This window comes from Macrobrachium rosenbergii, chromosome 5 (assembly GCF_040412425.1).
Source record: "Macrobrachium rosenbergii isolate ZJJX-2024 chromosome 5, ASM4041242v1, whole genome shotgun sequence".
NCBI classification, from domain to species: Eukaryota; Metazoa; Arthropoda; class Malacostraca; order Decapoda; family Palaemonidae; genus Macrobrachium; species Macrobrachium rosenbergii.
Window position 1 is genome coordinate 33757324 of NC_089745.1, and position 25299 is coordinate 33782622.

Below are 25299 nucleotides of genomic sequence, written 5' to 3' on the forward strand. Positions count from 1 at the left end.
CGCAAGCATTGCATCCGTATTAAAGCTATCTGATTGTGCTCAATAACTTTTTACTTTAAAACAATGCATTTGTTTGCTCAGAGACTATTTACAAATACGGCAACTTCAGCGGCAAGTAAGAGAAAGCTATGGGACAATAAAATCTTGGTAATTTACATTATATTCTTTATAACCACTAGCACGCGTGTCTTGTTTATCGTGCAAATTTACGCCAAGATTCCTGTCTTTTGCAAAGTATTGTAGGTGATTATTTCATCCGTGACTGCCAGCGTCATAAATGTTTATTATTAGAAATTTTAAATAAACTGCGAGGAGGGCGGTTTAGCTTCCCTGTTATATAAATGAAAACTCGTGCACGGGTAAATTACTGGTTAATCTAATGCGTAGTTTGCTACTGAGTACGTAATCCTCTTCTCTAAGGTCGTCTGTAACAAGTCTTTTTTTTTTAATGTACTCTGATTATTACATGCTGCTTGACACAATAAGGTCGAATGTAGACGTGCTTGTATGAGATTGTCACATGTATGTATTTTTCCTTTACGGACAAATAAATCCTAGACAGTAAAGTTTGTGATAAATTACTTCAGTCAAGCAGACCCATTATTGGCTCACTCGGACCACCTACTAGAATATTTTCCTTTATGTCCATAATAGAGTGATATTGTTTCTTCATGGTAGGCAAGGATTTCACGCAAATGAAAGAAGTCCTCTGTTGTGTTGGTTATTGACAGCGAAACCTATAAAAGTTCAATGAAGGATGAGAGACAACGGCGGTTTAATTTGGAAACGTGTTCTACTTATAGTGTTAGATCTGTGTGTGGTTGATACGCAGCAGGGCTGAGGCTGAGGGTTCCAATAATATGCGCAGACGCCCCTGCCAGCGGCTCACGCTGTTCAGTGGTGGAAGAGGGATACGGCGGTTGCAGTAACATCGCGGTACTGGTGCTACACCGATCGAATTTGACGAATTTTGTTTGAAAGGCTTTTTGTTGCCTTGCAGAGCATTAGAAGATCTTGAGTTTAGTGTCAGTACAAACTTTTGACGATACAATTAAAGATGTCTGCTTCACCTGTTGCCCGCCAAGCTGTTAGTCAGGCCAAACCTCAAAGTATTCCTCGACGAGTGACCATTAACTCACCGGCGGAATTGCCCAACGATTACTGCACAACGCCAGGAGGAACTCTCTTCTCAACGACTCCTGGAGGTGAGAGAGATGACAGTGTTGAATAGTATTGTTATGATGAAGGTGCTGTCATGCCATTACAAGTGAGCGCGTTGATGCTTAGCGTAAAGGTCGTCCTTGAGAGCGAGCAGGTGGGTTTGTTTACATCCTCTGTCCTGGCACTGGCACTGGCACTCCACACTAGTCATCTTACTGTGGGCTCTTTGGCATGTCAGCTGGGAGTTTATGGCATTTCCAGCAAATGATGTAGCCTATTGCTTTGTAGGCACATTTAGAATCCCTTAGGCAAGTTGGAAGTTAGTTATATCCTAATATCATCGAGATCTATTGTTTGGTATCCCAACTGTTGGACCCTTCTTCTCCAACTGGCTGTCCACTTTTATTTTCTTTTCATAATTGAATAGCCTATACTTGTCAATTTATTTTTTTATGTCAGTTTTGTTGTTTTCTAATTTCCACATCTTGACCTATTTATATTTTGTGTCTGAGGGCTGTTTTATACGGTGTATAGGCTGTCTGCAATAACCTATACGTCTTGTATTAGGCTATTGTTTTGGTTAATTTTAAGGAAGCGCTCCATAGCCTACTGAATCTTTACTAATGGGTAAATCTTAAGTTACAGCCCCACGTGGACTATTACCTTGGAAATTGATTTTTCCTATACTTTTAGTGTTGCTGATGAAGGAGTTGGAGGTGTTTATTGTCGGTCAATTATTATTGACCACATATCTCCCCAACATGGTTGGGGACCCGTTGGGAATGTGGGGTTTTGAGTGGGGGGAAAATTTGGGAGAAAGATCAGACTGTAATGTTATGGAATGGTTCCACGCATGCGCAATTCATTAGGGATCCATATGTTTAAGCAGGGATTGGCTAAGGAAACCTATTAAAAAGACTATGTATACTAACCTAATCTAGCGGGCCGTGTTACTTAGCCAGGGGCAGAGCCTCACGGTCCCCCCGTGAAGGAAACTCCACTATTTACCAAAAGCTCCCCTATAACACTGCACATCTGTGATAGTATTCCAGGATGGCCAGCATACAACTTCTGGGGTTAATTACAGTTGCCAACAAAAAGTAACAGTAAATTCTTGATAAGCAACCAAAATAATATAGAAAAAGTCAATTTCAAACGTAATATCCCATGCAGAGCTATAACTTAGTTCTGCCTATTTAAATGAAATATTTTGACAGCAGTATAGAAAAGGGTGTAGGCTATATGATGCAGTACTGGTCAGGTAACTCGAAAAATCTACCAAGGTAATGTAAGAAGTTTGCCATCTTTTGTTTTTTGTTAGACCCCAAAGGGCCAGTAATAAACATGGCATTCCTAGGATTTATTCTATATAAAAAATGAACAAAAGACTAAAAATATTACATTATTATGCCACCTCTATTGTATATATCATATACAGCCTTTTTATTGTCAAATATTATAAATAAACATTTACATACAGAGCTCATCTCTAGTTGTTCCTTGCTTATTAAATGTTAAGGAGGTAAGCTAACATATCTCTCTCCATGATCACCATCATGTTTAGGCTATTTCTCCTTGTTCTTTGTTTTTATGTCTTATTTTATAAGCAAACTGTTCCTACACAATTGTTCTTTGTTTTGATTGCTTGACAATCTGTGTCCTGTTGTGTGTGGACATTCTAAAGTGTAAATATTATCTCAACTGGATTACTCTTCCTTATCCTCCAGTCTTTCAAGCACTGGCAATACTGGTTCTCTAGTTTTGCTCACCCTATGCCCAAACTTCCTAGTCTAGCCTAGTAGCTTGAAGGGTAGGCCAAGATGATATAACAGGGCCAAGCAAAAATATGGTTAACTAATGTAATAGTCTGCACTTTGTAGGTTACATTGACTTTTCAGTGTCCAACAGTTTTCACCATTTTATTAAAGGGTAGACTAATTCTCTCTAGAGAGTCAGATGATGTCATTTTAAAGCCATTCTTGGAGATTCCGTTAACATCATCCACAAGAAATTGTAAGAATTGAACATAAATATTTAGACAAAATGGCATTGGGATAACTGAAGGATGTTTGAGGGAACTCTCTCACTTTCTTTCAGATAGTTTTTTTTTTTTGAAGTGCATTAGTTTGTGATTGGCCTTTTTGTCTTTGGTGTTAGTGTAACCCGTTTTCTGTTCTGCAGTGATAGGTTGTACAAAGAGGGTGCTGGAAGGTCTTCTTTGCAGAGTATAGGTTCAGCAACAGTGGGGGAAGGCCAAATAAGTTTTCTGGTTTCTCTGTTGGGGATTATTCAAAGGTCTTTGATTGATATCTCTCTGACTGAGGTGCACATGTCCAAGTCTCCCTTGGTGAGACTGCAGTATGTCATAGTTCCCCACTACCTACTCTTCCTTGTGGGTAGCTTTGTTAGAGTATTGACAGATGTTGCCATCCTCAGTATTCTGGGTGACACATCTTTCACTTCTGTTTCTGTAAAGGAACTAAAGTTGTCAAGCCTGTTGAAGAAATCGTCTTAGCTGTGGCTGCCGCCTCTGTATTTACCATAGCCCATACTCCTGTGATGCTGCTAAACTAAATGGAGTAAGGTGAAGAACCACAAGCACATATCGTTGTCCTTCATTATGTAAAGTTGTTCCTCCTCTACCTCTTCTTTCTGTTTGGAGAGGTCTTGGAAGCCTTCTTATGGAAATCCCATTGGACTTTGAGTGAGCACCATCCTTCTTTAGGGATTACAATGGCATTTGCTTGCTTGCAGGTGAAATGTCTGCCACAGGTAAGGTTGATAATAGATTCTCTGAATGTGCTCGTCAACTGGCATCTCAGTTTCTTATTAAAACACAAGGATTGTTGTGGACCTTTCCCTTGTTCATATTTCTCCTGAGGTACAAATAAGAATCGGTGCTACCTTTTTTGCTCAGTGCATGCAGACAGAAGGTTCTAACTTGACAGATCACTGTTGCATGGCACCGCTGGTTATTATGTTGATGTGCACATGCCCAGACTGTATTTACACAAATGAGTTTCATGAGCAACAGACCTCTACTGCATGTTGCTCATGGGTACCAGGACAGTACACTTGCCCCAGATTGTGCTACTAGCCACCAGTCTCTGGGTTGCATTTTTGCAGCAGTGCATATGCCTGTTTACTCATGCCCTCTACAAGTTCAGTATTTGCCATCAGCACTGGGGTTGCATCTGCACAATGGTGCAGGTGCCTGTTTGTGTACCCTCTACAAGTTCAGACATTACTGAACAGGATGGTTGACCATGGCTCATAACACCATCCTGGATGCAGGTCATACATATTTCATACAGCATTCACAGCGACTGGTGATGTTGATTGTGCATCTCAGTCTATTGGGCTGGCACTGGTGCATCTTCCTCTCTCAGTGCAGGGTCCAACTAGTGCTGCTGATAAGCTGATGGTACCTAGTGGTCCTTTTCCTCCAGAACCATAGCCACCAAATGGTCCATTTCTTCCAGAACCCTACCAAGCCAAGCTGGAACTGCATTTTCAAGTGATTATTGTGTTTATACAAAGGAGTAATAATTTCTGGGAGGCATTACTTACAGTTCTTTGCAGCATGCCTTCGGCCCCCAGCTGCAACCCTTTTCGTTCCTTTTACTGCACCTCCTTTCATATTCTCTTTCTTCCATCTTACTTTCCACCCTCTCCTAACAAATGATTCATAGTGCAACTGTGAGGTTTTCCTCCTGTCACACCTTTCAAACCTCCTACTGTCAATTTCCGTTTCAGCGTTGAATGGCCTCGTAGGTCCCAGTGCTTGGCCTTTGGCCTAAGTTCTGTATTCAATTCAATTCAGTCCACATCTAACCCCTATAGAGCTCACCCCAGAATCCTTCACAGCTCCACATCTAACCCTGATAGAGCTCACCCTCAGGGTTGCTTGTGAAGTAGATGGTTGGTTAGGCTGCCATGGTCCCAGCTTGCGTGTGGTGTTTGGGCCAAGTCATCAGTCTTATCTCCAGGGCAGACAGTTCCCTGTTGTCCAGCAGATTGGGAAAGCCCCTTTCCATGTGGTTGACTCGCCAGCAGAGGTTTAGTGTGCCTGAGGACTCGAGACTACTCCCTTCATGTGGACTCTATCCTGCACACTGAAGAATGTTCTCTTCCCTTGAGAGAGACTGTCAGGTACTTCTTTCGCTGTGTGATGCGTAAAATTTGTACAGAGGACTGGAGACTATGGTCTGTATTTATCAAAACATATTCAGTGCTGTACTGTACAGCATATATGTACTAAAAATCCTAACATCCAGTGATCCCTTTTCATTTAGTCTTACTTTGTGGAGATTTTTTTTTTTTTTTTTATTGTAGCAGGCACTATATAGTCATAAAGCCCATTACCATATTATCAGAAAATGAGAGATTTGTCCATTAGGTAATGAGGTTTAATGAAATTAGCTTTGAAAGTTGATGATTGGAAGTACGAGATGTGGAGGCATTTTGTGGAAAAGTGAACCTAGAAAGTACTGTATATAGGGGTTGTGGCACAGACCAAAGTCACTTCAGTTTTTAAAAGTGCAAGAGCACTAAGTAGATAGGCGTTAATGGTGCTTTGGGGTTGACAGACTGTCAAAGCAATTTTGCAGGTGTGTTACTGTACTGGTACAGTGAACCCTCGCTACTTCGCGGTTCGACTATCGCGGATTTTTTCCATTACGTATGTATATTATAAGAGAAAATATATAGCGGATTTTCCGGAAATTTCAAAAATAGTCGCGATATATGAAGACCCAAATATTTCATTAATTCCATTAATAATTATTAATATCTGCTAGTACTGTTGGTTCATTGCATTATGACATATAATTCAGTACAAAATGAAATTAAACAAAAAGATGCTTCACTGCATCGCGGATTTTTCAGAAATATTCATCGAAAAATTAAAATTAAAAGTACCGCCATATCGGCAGCCATATTTGCGGAAAACAGCGATGTTTCATCATGTTACGAGAAGAACGGCTTGCGAGACCGACACGCAAGGACTGGAAGCTTCGTTTATACCCACAGGCACTCGGACAAGGCACGTGAGTGGTACATAAGAGAATATCTTATCACTGTTGATGTTTCATCTTAAATCACTGTAAAAATAATTAAAATCCGAATTTCATACGTAAGCAACTCAAGGATACTGTATACTCTCTCATCACCAGCTTGTCAAGACTTAGTCAAGACTTAGTCTCGTCCCAGGCTACTGTGCTGTACAGTACACATCCATTTCTCTCTCTCTCTCTCTCTCTCTCTCTCTCTCTCTCTCTCTCTCAATGAAATATGAATTACTGTATCATAAACTTTTATGTACAGAATTAAAAATAATTTCATTGATAAATTTGTTTCTTTTAGCAACTAAAAATTATTTTCCTAATTCTTTCGTTAGTAGTGAGCAGCTTCAGTCAGCTGATTCTCAGAACGTAAACATTACAAATATGGGACGATCTTTTTTTTTTATGGATATTACTGTGATAGGAGATCAAAATAGTAATACAGTGTTTAAGTGCATAGGAAGTGTTTATAACAGTGTGGGAAAGGCTATAAAGCCTTTAAATATATACCATGTATATACAGTATATGCCTCCCTAGGGAGGGGCCAATGCTACTTCGCGGCATTTCACTTATCGCGGGGGGTTCTGGTCCCCATTATCTGTGATAGATGAGGGATCACTGTACATCGACTTGACAGATATTTTGGGAGTTTGCCTTCACTGATAAGCATCTGTCTTGCCTCAAAATCATGTGACCTTGACATTCCTGGTACCAAGAAGACATTGTCTCCAGAATACCTGCAAAAGATATGGCTTACACTCAACATCCCAGAAAGTACATCTTTCTCAGATTTCTTGGACAACCTGGCAGGGGAGAATGAACTGTCTTCAGCACCTTCCTCATAAACTATGGTGATAAAGAAGGAATGCTATATGCACATAAAGGACCTAATAATGAGACAGTCACAAATAAGGAAGCAGTTAAAGACTTTGGTGTGATGTTGAATAGGAATTTGTTATGCAATGACCAAATAGCAATAATATTGGCAAAATGCAAAGCAAAAATGGGAATGTTGTTCCAGCACTTCAAAACAAGAAAAGCTGAACACATGATTATGCTTTATAAAACGTACGTACGTAGTCCACTTGAATATTGCAATATAATATGGTACCCTTACTACCAAAAGGATATTGCACAAATAGAGTGTACAAATGTCCTTTACAGCCAGAATAGAAGAAGTTAAGGACTTGACTACTGGGAAAGACTACAGTTCTTAAATTTATATAGTCTTGAAAGGAGAAGAGAACGCTACATGATTATCCAGGCATGGAAACAGATAGAAGGAATTACTGAAAATATCAAGGAGCTAAAAATATCAGAAAGAGCAAGCAGAGATAGATTAATAGTGCCCAAAACTATACCAGGAAAACTAAGGAAAGCACACAGGACATTAATCCACCATGCACCAGCATCGATAATGCGTCTATTCAATGCGCTACCAGCTCCTCTGAGAAACAGATCAGGAGTGAGCGTAGATGTGTTTAAGAATAAGCTTGACAAATATCTAAGATGCATCCCAGACCATCCAAGACTGGAAGATGCAAAATATACCGGAAGATGCATTAGCAATAATTCTCTGGTAGACATCAGAGGTGCCTCACACTGAGGGACCTGGGGCAACCCGAACAAACTGTAAGGTCTGTAAGGTAAGGTCTGCTGTGTTGCAGCTGCCACAAAGGAGGAGGGAGATCCTCCTGTCTCTGTAGCCAATCCAGTAGTGGCTCTTTGGTTGCATACACAAAACAAAAGATATTTGTATGTAACATTATTTCTGTATTAAGTACAGTACTGTACTGCATTAAAGAAAAATATTGCAATAACTCCCAGAACACCTGAATTAGTCCTTAATCCCACTAGCCCAAACAACTCTCAATTAGCCGTCCCACTATAGTGGGAATTTTAACAGCCAGTGTTACCAACGCTGCAGGTAAAATCTGTCACTTGAGCTACTATAACAAACGGTTGGCAACGCTGACACAGGTGTGCTCCGACACGCCCCATTTTCGTCAGTTGCTTTTTTGTTCGCGCTGCTGGAAGGTTGTTTCCTTCTGCAGTGCGAGGCTTTAATCCTATTGCCCAACTTCTCTGCAATTTGGACCTCTGGTGAAGACCTGGATTGTATTTACCAGTTTCTTCTCCTGGTTTTTCTGGATATCTTCGAGGTGGAACGTCTTTTAGAATGGGACTCGCTGGTTCCCGGTCTCGATTGGTCATCATGGACTCTTTCACCTTCTACTACTGTGCCTTCGGCTTCGACATTGACCTTGACTGCCCCTACAACTGTGGATGCTGGAGCTCATCACTGCTTCTTCCTGCCAGAGACAGATGAGTACCTTGAGACACGATAGACATTCTGTCAGGTATGTAGGAAGGTTAAAATGTGATGTCCAAGACTCATTGCGATGAATGTTCCCATTGGAAGGCACACAAGATGGAGGATTACATTCGTCATCGCAAGTCTGTGGCTAGTAAGGGCGGCAGACATTGGTCAGGTTCTCATTGCCGTAGGTGTCTCAGGCTTCTGCTACAGATCAGTTGATGGATTTAGCGAGTTCAGAGGTAGTCAAACAGATAGAGGATAGGATTGCAAGTAGTATGGAAAATTTAATACCTAGTCTTCTTCAACATTTCTCGGATAGGGATAGCAGTAGTGTTAGGATGTCTAATCCTTCTTTCTTTTCAACTCCCCTGCCTGTTCCAGAACCAGCCCTAACGGGTGCTGAGGGTAATGGCAGAACCGCAAGCCTCCGAGTGGGTAGGGTCTGCCGGCCCCCTCGCCACGAAGCAGGTAGTGAAGGATTCCCCCCAACCCCCTTGTAGTATTGATAAATTTAATGTGGATAATGTTAGTCAGGATCAAGATCTAGGTGTGATAAAGGAGGATAGGTTTGGGTTTGATAGTGAGAGAAGGTATTAAGGGTGCAGAGTCGTTCTCCTGGACGGGTTCCGGTTTCGGGGTCGAGTGGTTTTTGTGCTATGGCAAGAGTTTCTCCTTCATCGCCTCTTTTTGGTCTGGCTCAGTCTCAAGTCAATGTTTCAGTTACGGTGCTGCAGAATCCTTCTGCTTTTGCTCCTAACTCACTTCTAACTGTTTCTGAATCTCCTACTGTAGTTTCCTCCTTCCCTGTGTTTTCTACTCCATCTAGTAAGGCGGATTCTGGTGTGTCCTTTCGGCTTCTAAAGTAGTTTGCGGGACCTGCAATTAGATGTGGCGGAATATAAGGCAGATTGCTGGGTTTTTCGACAGGTACAAACGTATGGTGAGAGTTTTTTTTTTTCCCCTCTAACATTGGAGAGTATGTGACACAGTAGTGTCCAGAATTCATGTCGGATATGTTTCAGGATTACTGAGGGGTGGTCCTTTTCCTTCTAAGTTTTCATCTGGGGTATCTGTCGCTTCATCTCCTGCTTCCACATTCTCTGTTGCTCCCTTTTCAGTCTCCTCTTAAGCCTCCTCTTCTGCTGCAGTCTTTCCTGCGGCTTCCGCATCTTCCGTTTTCCCCTCCTTCGACTTTGGTTTTCCTCCTCTCAGGTAACTTCATTTTTATGCGGCTGCTATTCCTTTGCCTCCTGCCTTTCCTTCCTCAGTACTGTCTTCTCCGGTATGAGGAGCTTCCGGACAGGTGAAAACGCATTTTCGGCAGATTTTGGCCGCAGGCGTCTCACGTTCCATCCCTTCGGGTATGTGCAACCCCTTGCTTCCGCTTCAAGCGGCTGTTCCAGTAGTATCAGGTATTTCACAGGGTTTGCCTGTTGCTTCCAGTTCGCGATTGCTCTCTGCAGTTTTGGCGGGGCATGCGGTACCTTCTTCAAGCGGTCCTCAGGTTTCACCGCCTGTATTTTCCGAGGCGGTAACTCCGAGGGTAGCTACTACCTCATTCATTCTCCCTCCTTCTTCATCATCTTCTGTCCCTCTGCGAGCGGTTTCGTTTGCGCATCCTCCCCCAAGATTTAGTAATGTGGGTTTGGCCACTCTCACTCGTCTTCCCCTTGGTAATAATGGGGATCGGCTCCTGGTTTTTCTCGGTTCAGCCTTCTCTTCTTACCGGCGGGTTCAACTATTAGGTGTGGGTGCGCAGCATTCTCGTTAAGGTGGTCCGTGTGCGGACTCTTCATTGTTGTCCGGGCTTCATCCAGCGCCTCTTCCTTTGTTTGTCTTAGACCGTTCGGACATTGCAGAACAGGATTCTTATCTGGAGGTGCATGAGATTCTGGCGGACTTAGAATGTCCTCTTGCCACCAGTAACAATTACTGACACATGCTTGAGTATGTTACTTCTTCATATCCTCAAGCAAGAGCTCCCGACCTAAGCCAGCTCCTGCCTCTTTTTGTGTTGGCTGGTTTGGTTCGATCGGGTTAGACAGGTTTTGGAGGAAGCGGACGTTCGTTTAGCATCGGTAGTGGCCTCTAATAGACAGCACTCTTCTCTTCTCTCTCAGCGTAGAAAAATTTATGCAGTTCGAGGTAACCCTTCGGCAGGTGTCAGGTTGCCATTCAATGAATCGGTTGAGACAATCCTGTCTAAGTCTCCAGCGTCATCTCAGCTCGTAAGGACTTCTCTTAGGGAAGCAGGTGCTTGGAGGATGTGTTGTGCAAGGCTCTTTGCGAACTCTCTGGATGATGTCTGGTTTACTGTAATGGGGTTCTAAAGAGTGACAGCTATATCCCTTCTTATCCGTGGCTGTTGGCAGCCTATTAAATTTATCTCGAGGGGTCTGACTCACCAGGCGAATGCTCTGGCTTCGTCTACGACGTTTGGAGCAGGAAAGTTGAAATTTCTATCTTGGTCATCTTCCCCCTCAGTATCCGGACATTCATAAGAGGGATTGCTTAGAACACCATTAGCTTAGCTAATTCTTTGTGCAAGGAAGATGACGTAGCCGTATGACGAACGTGGTTGCTTCGAACTCATGTCTCCGGTGTCAGCAATCATGCATCGTCGAGGATACAGTGTGTTGAGATATCTAGACGATTGGTTGATCCTTGCCTCCTCTCTAGAGGAGCTAGTAAGAGCGAGGGAATTCTTATGGAATTTTCAACCTATTCAGGTAGGAGGATTCTCTCTCTCTTCCTTTGAGGGTTTTCACAACCCTGGAGAGGATCCAGTCGGTCCTTCAGCAGGTAGAGGGGTTCCCGTCCAGCAGGAATGGCCAGTACCAGCTTGGAGAAGCCTCTTAGGGAGAATCTCTCTCTCTCTCTCTCTCTCTCTCTCTCTCTCAGTTTGGAGAAGCCTCTTAGGGAGAATCTCTCTCTCTCTCTTGGAGAAGCCTCTTAGGGAGGGTCTCGTCTCTGGATGCGCTCTCGTCAGGTATGTCTCAGGAATCGCTGGGACTTCCGCAACAAGAACACAGTTATAGTCGGGAGCAATTCTTGCCGGTTGGATCGTCTGTGGTGGTCAGAAGAAGTGCATCTGACACCGGGAAGTTCTATCGGCTCCCCTCTTCCCGACATTCTTCTGTACGCAGATGCCTCAGATCAAGGTTGGGGAACAACCTTGGAGGAAACCCAGGCCTCGGGCCTCCTGGGGGGATTCGGGAACGAGAGGAGTCAATAAATCTTCATGAAAATCAAGGCTGTAAAGGAAGCCCTCAGTTGTTTTCAGTCCTAGTGCGCAACAGAGTAGTGGCTATGTTTAGCGACAGCACAATTGCCATGTTGTATCTGAGAGTTCGTAGGGGGAACAGGCTCAACAGAACTCAGTACTATAGCAGAGAGTGTCCTGAGAGGGTGCGAAGAACGAAAAGTGTCTCTTCTTCCCAACTTTATATTGGAGAGTCTCAACGTATGGGCCGATTCGCTAAGTTGCTCCCATCAGGTATTTGGGGGGAGAGTGGACTTTGGCTCTGGAACTGATATGTCAGGTTCTCAGGAGGTGGCCAGCAACTGTGGACTTACTCGCGACGTGATTAAACCATTGTCTTCCGGTTTATTTCTCACCAAAGGTGGTCCCCATGTCAATAGGCACCGAGGTGACATTACAAATTGGAATCACATGCAGGTGTACACCTTTCCACCATCCGGTCTCATTCATCAGGTAATAGGGAAATTGCGGCATAGTATCAAGATGACTATGACTAATGGCTCCCTGCTTTCCATAACACGCCTGGTTTCTGGAACTCCTAGAGCTCCCTACCCATGCGAGACTTCTTCTCAGACGACCGCATTCCCATTATTATCCAAACCTTCGTGTGCTGTACCTAGTTGCAGGGCGACTGTAGAGAGAGCCACTAAACAGTCCGGACTCCCTAAATCTGTGTCTAGATAGTTTTCTTTTAGCTTGAGTAAGTCAACCCGTAAGCCTTACCAGGTTCAGCTGGACAAGGTATAGAAGTTAGTGTCGTAAGGAAGGTCATTCCATCTATAGACCTTCCATAGCCAGAATAGCTGATTTTCTTTTATTCCTTCAGAAAGTCAAGGGTCTTTTGTATTCGGCTGTTGCTGACTACCGCTCAACGATTAGTGGTACAATTAGTTTCCACATTGCTGAAGTTTCAAGTAGTAAGATAATTGATGATTTATTATGTGCTTTTAAGATTGAACGTCCTGTTTTGCCGACTCGGGCCCCTTTTGTGGGACTTATTGGAAGCACTTCAATATTTAATGTTTTTCTTGCATTCCCCTGCCTTTGAACCCTTTGAAGCTATAATGTTAAGACATTGACTAAGAAGTTGCTTTTTCTTACAGCTTTAGCTTCAGCTAAAGGGTTGGGCAAGCTTCAGGCAGTTTCTAGGTTGCGTTCCTAAGCAAGAAATGAGACGTATTTGTCTGTCTTACGGAATTTGCGGCGAAGACAGAGTCGGAGGTTAAAACTCTGCCTCGTTTGTTTAAAGTTCTTTATATGCAAGTGTTCGTTACCGGCGATCCGGCGGAGATATCTTTATGTCCGGTGCGAGCATCAAAGTGGCATGCAATAGAATTGATCCCTCTTCCTTTAAATGTTGTTAATCAGGCTAATTCAGGTGTTCAAGAAGTGTATTGCAGTATGAAGTTTTCATAATAAAACTAATATTGTAATACTTACCTGAACACCTGAATGATTCCCAGCCTCCTTTCCCCACATCAATTTTGACCTTGAATAGAGCAGTTGACGAAAATGGGGCGAGTGGGGGCACACCTGTGTCAGAGTTGCCAACCGTTTGTTATGGTAGCTCAAGTGACAGATTTTACCTGCAGCGTTGGTAACGCTGGCTGTTAAAATTCTCACTATAGTGGGACAGGTAATGAGAGTTGTTCGGGCTAGTGGGATTAAGGGCTAATTCAGGTGTTCAGGTAAGTATTACAATATTAGTTTTATTTTGAAGACTTCATGTCAATAAAAATACTGTACCCCGAAAGAACGGGCAGTCAGCTGCATTAAGTGCAAAGTATTTCAGAATGTGATGATCATGTAAATATAGACATGGACAGATACTAAAAAAATAAGTAGATACAGTGTAAAATCTTAACATAAAGGTTGAAAACTATAAATAACAGTGCATCAGGTACATTCCATGTCAATCAAACTGCCAAAGCATGTTAGATAATGTACAATAAATTTTGTATTATCTTACCCTGAAAGTCATGATTGATGTGTAGTGAGACCCTATTGGTTTGTGGTGGTTTGGGAGAGTTTAATCCCAGTCACAATCGCCAAATTCTAATGTTAAGTAATACTAAGGGTAATTTAGACCAAGACAGAATCCCTGGATTACATTGGTATTTGATGGAATAAACAGACGAGGGGGTTGTAGAGTGGTAAGCTAAGGTAGTGGCACTTCTTTAAACCACAAATTTTGCAATATCAGAGTGCATGCTTGCACAATGAAACTCAGATATATGGCACAATCATTTTTATAAGTACATTTGTGTATACCTTTGGATTACAGTGTACACACAAGAATTTCAGAGCATGTGCTCATATGATAAAATAAAGAAGCTTGGCCTTTCCCTTTAAAAGAATCGCCAAATTCCAGTGTTATATAATACTTGGGATATTTTAGTCCAAGCCAGAATCCCTGAATTCCATTTTTATATAATGTTGTAAACAGTGATGTTTCAAACTCTTGGGGTGTGGGGTGGTAGGTTGAGGTAGGGCACTTTGAAGCCCAAATCTCTAAAATTTCCGAGCACATGCTTGCACAATGAAATGAAGAGGCACATTACATTCACTAAAAAAAAAAAAAAAAAAAAAAAAACTTGTTGACAAAGTACACATAAGGATTATAGAGCATGTGCTCACATAAAAAAGCAGAGAAGCATGGCCCAATCACTTCAAAGGAATGCACATAGGGACCTGGTTCTATACATCTGGTTAACAGTGATTTGCAGTACAGTAGTGTAATTGCCTATTGTGAAATACAAGGATTTCTTGGCACATGATTTCTAGATGAATAAGGAGTGACACTCGCTCATAAAATTACTTTCAAAGTTTAAATTTAACAGTACACAGTGAGTACATTACATTATGTAACTATAACAAACGAGAAAAGTAACCATGCATACTTTGCTTGCAGAAGCACAAAGTAAAGATTTTTTATGCTGGACTTGAACGCATCTGGTAAATAAGCGAAATCCAATAAGTTCAGGGCTTTGGAGGTGCCACTGAGTGCTTTGCCCAGGTGGTATCAGCCTTGATTCAGCAGTCGAGAAAGAAGACAGTGCTTGGGATCTTGCTTTTCCAAAGAGCCGCATACACTTAGGTGAAGTGGTTAATTGAAGAATACGGGACATTCATCTTTGTATATTATATAGTACTATTTTTCCTAGTTGGGTTTTCGTAAAGGGTTGCCAGTGTGATAGGTCAGATGGTCCTTGGCTTAATACTGGGTTGGATTCGTGATGTAAGATTGGAAATCGTATTTAAAGTTTATTGCCTTCTGTATAAGAGGTTTAGTAGATAGTATGGAATGGTTTGTTATTTATTAGATGAATTTTTCAGTCACAGCATTGGTGGCTGCAAATTAAGGATAGTTAGGTGTGGTTATGATGTGCATTATAAGCAAGCATAATTTATTTGTTACAGGAACCAGGATTATTTACGAGAGGAACTTCCTACTACAGATCAGGAATTCACCCCTGGCAAGGACCCCTCCCAAAAATTTACCAGTCATCCCTGGTGTAACATCGAAAGATTCTTCCACGGTGCATAGAGAGAATGGCATTATCCCAGAAGAAACTGAAAAACCAGGTGAGTTTTTTTTATTATTATTATTATTTTTACACCAGCAACTATTCTATTTATCCATTGTATTGGTTTTTATATGCATGGTTAGTCCTTGAGAAGTGATTTGTAAATACAGATATGAAAAGAAACAGAATACTTAATCACATGTACTTGAATATGTAAGAAGAGAGAGCAAGAGGTGGGGCTGTAGTTAGGCAAGCAAGCCAGGTGCATTTATCAAGCATGTTCTTTCTGCAAAGAACAAACTGTGAAATTCTTAATTGAGAATGTAGTCTCTTTCAGGAGGTGATTCTGAATATAAGAAAATGTGAGAAGAGTATTTTGTATGGGTCTTTTGGTGATAGCTCATTGTATTGTAGAAGGATTTTTTTTTTTTTTTTTTTTTTTTTTTTTTTTTTTTTTTTGAAGATAGAATTTTGTATTAGAAGTTTGGATGACCTTCACTGAACCATTAATAATCCTGAAAATGCTGTGTTGAAACACTGAACCCACAGCATAGAGTAGTTGCTCTTGTAGGTCCCTTGTGACTTGAGCATAACTGTTTGTTGGGTAAATTTCAGCATAGGTTTATTGGGTAAATGGATATCTTTAAATGGATATCTTCACTTGTAAAACAGTACCAAAGGTTTTGCAAGTTTTAATGTATGCTCATAATCAGTTTATTCACAATTGTTTATGTACCATTACTCTTGAACCTGTTTAGACATCGTATATTTGGCAACTGTTCCTAGCATAAATGTAATTTTCAGTAGTAATGATAAGTTCAGGAGAAGAAAAACAGCTTGCTACATGGTGTCTTTATTTTATGGAATAAAAAGTTGCTACAAACAGTACAGAGAAACAGGTTGCTATGTGCTGCCTTTATTATGCAGTAAAAAGTAGGTGCATACAGTACAGACCTTTGAATAGCTCACTTGGTATAGTCCTTCCATGTACAGAATGTAAAGTAACACTAGCACATAAAACATTTATTTTTTTGGCGACAGTTTCTTATTTTCTTGACCAATTAATAAAATTACAGCATACCAAGTAATAAAATTATGGCACTGTAATTTTAGTAAAATCTAATTTATTATTAATAAAGGCAAATCCTGGTGGCCAGCCTGTCATAGCTAAAGAATATAAGCTAAGTGGTCTGGTTAAACTACTTAATTGTAAAATAATACTTTTGCATTATATTGGAGGCAGCATATAAAATGACAATTCTTCTGGCATCATATTGGAGGTAGCATATAAAATGACGATTCTTCATCATGGTTTTTGCTCTCCTAGTGTTCTCAGCGGAGAGAACATTTTTGGCATTGATATCTTGGTAACTCTTTATATACTATGGACATACTGTAGCAACCACCGTGTTGGAGAATTAATTTTCCATGTTTTTGGGCTTTCCTGTTGATTTCCATATGGGTGGCAGCCCTATTGCTGCAGTGGAGAGGGCATGGGTGATTCAGGGACTAACACTGGCCTCAAGTTACTTGAAGGGCACACTGACACCATTGAGGCATTGTTTCCAAGTTCCTGGCCTCCACATACACTTGAGGTTTGTATGTTGGTGTTACTGTCTGGGTTAGGAACACATTTAGGAAGGGAAGGTGGGCATTGGTTCAGCACTCATTGGCAAAATGTAAACCAGACTTCTCGAAAGCTTCCTAGAGTTGGAGTACGGCTTTATTGCCTGATATTTTCATTGTGTCATTGAAAAATCTCTAAATTTGCTAAGAGCATCTTCAAGGGGGATGATACTCTGATGGTATATAATGCACCTTTTTCTTCAGAAAGGGTCATGCTTCATGCAGATGGTCCATTATTTTGTTCAGGATTTTGATAAAGAGGTGTGGCACTGTCATCGTTCACCTTCTTGAGGATGTATTCAGTTGTCCTGTCAGAGGGTAGGTTTATAAAAATTGACCCCACATCCAGTGAGCCTGTTATCCCTGTAGAGTTGTTGCTTAAGTCAGCTCCAGGAACTTGACTGGTCAGAACATAAGGCATCAGGATATGTAGTAAAGGGAAAAAAAGACATCAGGATATGTAGTAGAGGGAATAAAGGCCCTCAGGATGTGTACTAGAGAGACTAAAAGCCATCAGGATGTGCACCAGTCTTGTCACAGGTAAAAGGTAGGGCCAGGGATTTGCCTAGTAATATGTGGATTCCCTATTTTATGAGTTCACATTTATATTTTAAGTAGCAAGGTTGAATTTCCCTAATGTCTTTGGGTCATAATTGTTTGGTACGTCAACCATACCACTTTGTTGAAACACTTGGGTCTAATAGGCTTACCAGTACCCTTTTTTGGAGTTGAATGCCATTCCATTGGATGTTGGACCCCCCCCTCACTTAGCTCTCTATCTCTCTCTCTCTCTCTCTCTCTCTCTCTCTCTCTCTCTCTCTCTCTCTCTCTCTCTGTGGTAACTGAAGTTCAGTGATATTGGAATTGAAGAATTGTGAATTTACTTCAATACTGAAGATTTTGAAGGTCTCTCTCTCTCTCTCTCTCTCTCTCTCTCTCTCTCTCTCTCTCTCTCTCTCTCTCTCTCTCTCTCTCTCTCTCTCTCTCTCTCTCTGTAGTAACTGAAGTTCAGTGATATTGGAATTGAAGAATTGTGAATTCACTTCAATACTGAAGAATTTGAAGTTAGATTGTTTTACAACAATATACAATATTTAAGAAAGATAGAATAGGAAGAGAGGTAGGTGTAATGGTATGAATTAGAGGATACTTAAATCCAGTAGACTAGATGAGATACACCACAACATGAAATGCTGGGAGTTGTGTAAAACTTGAAAAGAGGCTCCTTCTATCTCATCCCATCAGGCTACAGAGATAGGAGTGAGTTTATACAGCCATCTGGGTAAAATTGTTGGAAGTAAGTTATGCCTTGTCACTTGGGGTTGCAACAACACTCCTAACTTGAAAGAATGGACTACAGATGTAGCTGGTAATTGTTAAATAGACTTGTCCTCCAAGAAATGTTTTATACATTGGGTAGGCAACCAAGAATGGGAAGTAGCACCTTAGTTTACTGTTTACCTAGGGATAATTTGATATGAGATCTAAATATTAGGGAAACATGAGGAAAAAGCAACCTCTAATTTTATTCAAAATAGGCATTATCTTTAAAAGAAGCAAATACACTCACAAAGCTAAACTTTCCAAAACAGCTGTAAAGCAGCACAAGACTGCTGCATCCAGCAGAGATAAATTACTCTAAATGAGATGGCTGTCAAAATATTCTTGATAGGATATTGCCAAAGCAGTCAGCTACAGACAGAAAGCACACAAATTTTCAATATTACTGCCATTACAGGTTACAAAAATAGCATAAAGTAGTGAGAGATAAAAAAAAAAATTAAATAACCAGTTGCTTAACAGTAGATCAGTTAATTATGACAGCAAAGTTAGGAGACAAAGGACTGCATAGAGCCTATAAAATTACCGTGGTGTCCCAGTAACATAATAAGAAAAATAACTTTTACAGCAAATAGAGTTAATGAAATAGAAAAAAATTTAAATGAGAAAGTGGGATCAAAAGAAGTGTCTTTGTCGGGATGAATTCCTCGCGAGGACAAAGAAAAAAGGCAGAGGAAGAAATTGCTCTGAACTCCTGTGGCACTTACAAAGTGCAGTGTCCCAGGCACACAGAGAAGCAGGGAAGATATGGAAAATTTTGATTAATGCACCAATGTCCAAAGAGGATTTTAAGCTGAATCAGAGATCTACAGGCATGTCAGCCTGACTCCAGTTCCTGAAAATTTATACAGAGTATTGATATCTAAACTAGACATTTAGAAATAACTCAAGATAACCAGTGTTGATTTTGTAATGGAAGAATGCCACTAACCTTAGACATCTTACATGATGTGTTTAGTAAATATGCAAGAAATGGCAGTTGCTAAACTTGATAAAGGCAAAGTCATACACAAAGGCTGTAAAAATGAGAATGCCAAGTTTTGGCATACTTGTCATACAGAAAAAGATCTAAGAATCATATTATTGTGATTTGCAGCCCTCAAAGTAAGGCTTAGAAAGAGAAAAGAAAGCCCAGAAAATATAGGATACATCAGACCTCCATTTAGTTTTATAAAAAAAAAAAAAAACTTAATTTTCTCCAGTGCAGTAATTTGATGCATCTTAGAGTATGGTGGCATCATAAAGGAAGGACATACATTACAAGCAAGAGCAATCAAACGAACACCACCAGTCAGAAACCTTGGTTATCAAATCAGGTTAGGCTGCCTTTTTGTATACTCAGGTGTGATGGGGTCAGATGGTAGAAATGTTGAAGATATCCAGAGACTACAGGTATAATTACTTACTTTTATGTGGGGTCAGATGGTAGAAATGTTGAAGATATCTAGAGACTACAGGTATATTTACTTACTTTATCTAGTAACTAAACTAAATCCAACAGATCGAAACTAGAATTAAAAGGCTCTGCACCAGCTTGTGCGTGAATTCCCATAAGGGAAAGCCTTATGTTGGAACTGATGAGCAGTGTGGTCGTAAATAGTACCACTACCATCTAATTCAAGAAAAAAATTAGAAAATGTGTTCAGCACGCTCATTTATTTGTTCATGTATATTTTTTTATATCCTAGGATGGACTGTTACATCTTTTAGGTGCCTTTATCCTTTTGACTGTATAATTTATTTATAATTTTAAGTTACTGCAGAATAAATTGTATAAATATCAGTAAAGTAGATTTAAAGTGATTTGAAGTTTACCATAGCTTTGCAGAAGAAAAGTCTAAAGCCTTTGTGAGTGTATTTTTGCGTAATATTTTGTCTACAGCATTATTATTGTAGTTACTTGATTAAGATCACTCTAGTTAAACTACTTATAATGCTTTTAAAAAATTCAGTTGTCAGGCAACTTCAACATGTCATTTGACTTTTGAATGTATCCTTTTTGTTGCAACAAGCCACAACTAATTAACTATGCATTAAAAGTAAAATACTTTCTGTCCTGGAGAACTACTTTACAATTGTCCATACAGAAATTATCTCATAACATAAACATTGTGAGGAAACAAAATGGATGGTTATTGGCTAACTTCAGCTAATCATTTGGTTTTTAATAAGGTATGAGTATTCAGATTTGATAAAATAAGTTTCATGTGTTTGACTTGCCCAAGCTGGTATGATTTTGTTACAGGAACCTGTTTTCTCAGAAGATATTGTTGTTGACAAAAATGTTTCAAAAAATGTTAATATCAGGTGGTTTGGATTGAAAAAAATTTGCCAAACATTGTTACTTTTAAGTCTTGTCAACATTGAACGAACATGTTGGGAATTGTCCACTTGAAAAGTTCTGTTCCCAAAGATTGAATTAACATGTTGGGAATTGTGCAGATGAAAAGTTTTATTGCCAGTTTTAGTGGTTGAAATTTTCAGCCTTTTCCTAATTCTTAGAACTTAGTTTTGTAAAGTTAACGAAACATTAAAAGTTGCTAAGTAGCCACACTTGTTGATGAACAATAATCAAGTCACCATAAGGGAACATGACATTATATTTTTGTGTTGAAGATGAAGAATTGATGATTTTACAGATGGTTGCGTTTTTCCAAAAAATCCCAAAATCCCAGACAAATTTCAATTGTCATTTAAAAAGGAGTTGTTTTTCCAAAAAATCCCTCATTTGAAAAGGATATGTACAGTACCTGGTATTTATACATTTTAATAATATAAACTTGGTGACTGCCATTTGAATTGATTACACTGTATAGCAGTAAGTTCTTAAAACTAATTTCTCCAGTTACTCCTGCTGTGGTATTTTAAGACTCCTTTACTTTAATTTTGATTCATGATTACTGTAAACACCAGCTTTGTTGACGGGACTCGTTTTATATTTTGCAGAGTCTGGTGAAGGAGACCAGTTTGAAATGGATCTTTAAATGCCAGTGTTACTGGACCCCAGCATCACCAGGTCTCTGCCCATCTCTGCAGTCGTTAAAAGGTCAAGTTACACTTCATGGATAAAACGAAAGTGTTTGTTATTTAACAAACACCTCTTATTTGATTATGTTACTGTGTTGTAGTAAGATTGTAACTTACTATGAATTAACCGGTAACAGTAAAAGAAAGGCCAAATTTTTGTGATAAGACATACCCATATATGCATACTTACTGAGGTGTATTGGGTATCAAGTTGATGGCACAAATTTACTAGTGAAGTTTACATGGTCACTAATTATGATGCAACTTCGTTTTGATGCTCATAATTTATGCTCAAGGCTAGCACAAATTGTGTGAGCAGCAGTATGCAGGTCTTAATGTGTCATATACACCTTAGGGTGATTTTTTTATACAGTATTTGAACTGCTTTTATATTGAAGAGCAATGCACTTGATTAAATTTACAAGAGGCAAGTGCCATTGGTTGGGATTGGGTGGGTGGAACTGGATAGATGTAGGAAAAGGCACTAGCTCCCAGTTGTTAAGCTTTTTACAGTTTCTTTGATGTTGAACTTTGTATGTAATCTTTTATATATGAAGTGATTAGGAATAAATAGAAGTGCAATTGTGATTAGAAGAGAATTGTTTTTACTGCTTTATTGAGACACTCAAGTTTTATGCTTTCTACAGAATCATTATTCAGAGATGTTTTTTATTTTGATGTCAGGTAAAGATATGTATTGTGGCAACAAGCCAAATTAAGTAAATTTTATGTGAATGAGGTTTTAGGTGTCGCTGAGGTAATATTGTTTTTTAAGTTTGTCCAAGTGGACATAATGACAAAGAAATCAAATTCCAAGTCATGACCATTGTCTTTAGGTTGTGCAGTATTGATTTCATTTTGGTATAGTTTTACAGGAATGTGTTCACTGTATTTCTTCTATATCAGCTTTATTTCTTCATGTTGCTGAAAGCACAGTCGTCGTGACGAATCCCAAGGATTTTTAGTGTAGGAATGTATATTTTTGTATTGTCAAACTTTTGGAATTGTAAATTTAAAAAGATACCCAAGAAACATGGAATATTGTAATAGGTAATGATATTGGCTGTTTTAGTTTTACAAATTGCTTTATTGTAATTTTTTACCTCATCAAATGTTGTATAGAATAGCATACTGTTTTCCTCTGAGGCAGAGAACTTGATGGTTTTCAATTACTGCCTAATCTCTTCTACCAGGGTAACCTAATCTTCATACTGCCTGTCTGTATTCCATCTCTAGGTTATTGCAGAAATCAAGTAACAGATTTACTTTTTGATTATTGTACTGTAGTTCATATCAATTTAACAGTACAAGCTTGCTGAGATTATGTTAACCATTGAACAGTGCTGAATTTCTTCCTTTATTTTATGTTCAGCACATGGGTTGCTTTATACTATAAAGATCTGTTAGTAAGAAGCAGCAATACTCAGGACAGTTTTGTGGCAAGATGCCTTGAATTTTTTCTGGAATTAGGATTGTATCAAGGGTCCTGGACTTGAACAGACTTTGCCAAGATCCTTGACTATAAAATTTTTTGAAGTTTGTCCTTAGTTTCTATGATTTTCTACCTATAAGGATCTTGGTTTTGTATTTCAGCTTTGAATTTTATCTGGATTTGAACTTCTGATTCACTTTGTGCCAAGTATTTGTATTCTAGTTTTCATCATCAGTGCCAATGATCTTTGCCTTGCATTCAGAAGTGTCTTGGGTTGGGACATACTCTTTTACAAAATAGTATTTTTTTTAACCTAAGCTGCTAAAGTTTTTCAGTTTTGCAGTGTGAGTTAGTAGAGGAATTAGGATCCAAAGTAATATGTGGTCAGAACTAGTTTCTTGATTTTGATGTTACTATTAAGGTCAGAATTTAATTTTATCTTTTTACCCAGTTACAATAAGCTATCGTTATTTTAAAGTTGTGGACTTCAGAAATGTCCAGTTTTAATTTCTCTTGTAATTTTATATTAATGAATGATACATAACAGTTACATAATTTAAAGAATGTGATAATGAGCTGCAAGGTGAGCTCAGTGTTTTATTCGTGTCTGAGAAACTTAGGTTATCTCAGGAATTTTTTTCAGACTACATACTAAGGGTTTTCAGCATCCACTGAGATGGGGCATTGTGAATCATGAGCTAATATAATTTATGAAATTCATAAAAAAATATAAAAGTGACAAAGTCCATCTGCTTTCTTCTTTTACCTTTAAATTGGTTTTGTGAATGCAGGATCCGTTGACTTTTGAACGAACACAAGGGAAGTAAAATAGCTGTAGTTACATTGGTTAGAATTTAGTAATGCACAGAAAGTCAGTGGAGATTCACAGGGAAGAATTTGGTATATTATCATTTCAGCACTTGTGTATGTATTTCTTATTGAGGTCAAGCATCAGTAAGAGAGATAACTGTTAATTAAAGATACCAACTTTTCACAAAATGTGGGAAATTTATGTCAGGAAGAATCTAGGCATATCAGTTGTTTGTTCCCAGAAAATACAAACCATTGCCATCTTTGTAAGAGGATTCCTCAGTGCAAGCTGGAATTGGACGTTGGAATTTGGCAACAAAGGTAATTAGTGGTAAGTGGGGGACCCCCGCTAACCAACTGTTAAGCACTTTTTCTTCTGCTGCAGTTGAAGTGGGACTTTGTCCTTTGCTCTGACAGACCAAGTAGAAGTTTCTAACATCTTGTTTGCTGTGTGTGTGTGTGTGGTGTTTGGGTTTTTTTTGCTCAGGACTCTGAACTAAAGTTTATAACAAATGGTCTTAAGGTCATAGTGGATGTTGGTTGCTGTATGTTCTTGGTGTTAGGATAACCAGTTTTGTTTTCCTGCACTTTTGCTCAGTGTGCTGGCTGGTCTCCTTTGCTGTTAAGAGAATTGTAGCAGTGGAGGGAGGCCAAAAGATGTTTGCCAGGTTCTTCAAAGTGGCTTACCCTGCATTCAGATTTTGCTAAATCTTTTTGGGTTCTTCCTTCAGGATAACCTTTTGTTTGTTCTCTTCTGTTCATGCTGTTGTATCCTTTAAGGAATTCAACACTGTTGAGCCTCCGGTAGCGATTGTCGTCTATTGAGACACCACTGTGGTATTGAGCATAGACCTTATTCCAACACTGCCTACTGTTCCAGTTATTCTGTTACTGTGTCTTATCTATGGAGATACCTCATTAGTATTGAGCATAGGCATTATTCCAACACTGCTTGCTGTTCCAATTCTGTTACTGTAGTCCGGGAGAGTAAGGCTTGTGGAGAAATGCGAACCAATTTTTTTCTTCCTCATCCTCATCTGCCATTTCTTCCTTCTGTGGGAAGAGGTGGTCTTGGAAGCTGGCTCATAGTAAGTTTATCAGCTTAGAATGACCACATTCCTTCTTTTGAGGGTTGGCAACAAATGCTCAACCTGCAGGCAGGAAGCCTGTTGTAAGTGTTGACTTTAGGCTCTCAGTGTGTGCTTGTGCAATAGTCTCCCCATTTCTTTTCTAAACATAAATGCTATGCAAGATATACCTTGTTGAGGTTCACAGAGGAGAATCTATGCTGCCCTCTTGTCTAGCTTATTAGATAAGACAAGTTGGTACTTGCAAGTGAAAGGCTTTTCGATCTATTGTGAATTCCAGTGATCAACCAGTTTGCATCATGGTTATACATGAATCCCTGTTTTGTCTTCTCTTCATTTCAGATCCCAGTCTTTGTAGAGAAATTAATTCCAATAGCCTCTGAGACATCTGGACATTTTTGTTTTTACATGCTTTTATTTAACTTGACTTCTGCATCTGTCTGTCTGGGGCAAATCTTGTAACTCAATTTTTTACCTGTTCCCTTCGTCCAATGGACTTGAAATTTTTGCATGGTTACTCAATCCTGGTGACTGTACAACCGTACATGATCAAGAGGTCAGCAGTGACCTCTCCCAGTATCTCAGGACTTGTATGAAACTTCGGATTTTTTATACCTTCTTTGACTCGGTAGAATAAGTTA

General features: G+C 39.6%; 1 protein-coding gene across 1 annotated transcript; it reads left to right on the plus strand.

The window, feature by feature from the left end:
• The first annotated feature begins 563 nt into the window (after positions 1-563).
• Positions 564-23508, plus strand: Thor (eukaryotic translation initiation factor 4E binding protein thor). Its single transcript, XM_067103950.1, has 3 exons — positions 564-1205; positions 15228-15392; positions 21248-23508. The coding sequence occupies exons 1-3, from the start codon at positions 1058-1060 to the stop codon at positions 21283-21285; spliced, it is 351 nt and encodes a 116-aa protein (XP_066960051.1). The 5' UTR covers positions 564-1057; the 3' UTR covers positions 21286-23508.
• The last annotated feature ends 1791 nt before the right edge of the window (positions 23509-25299 follow it).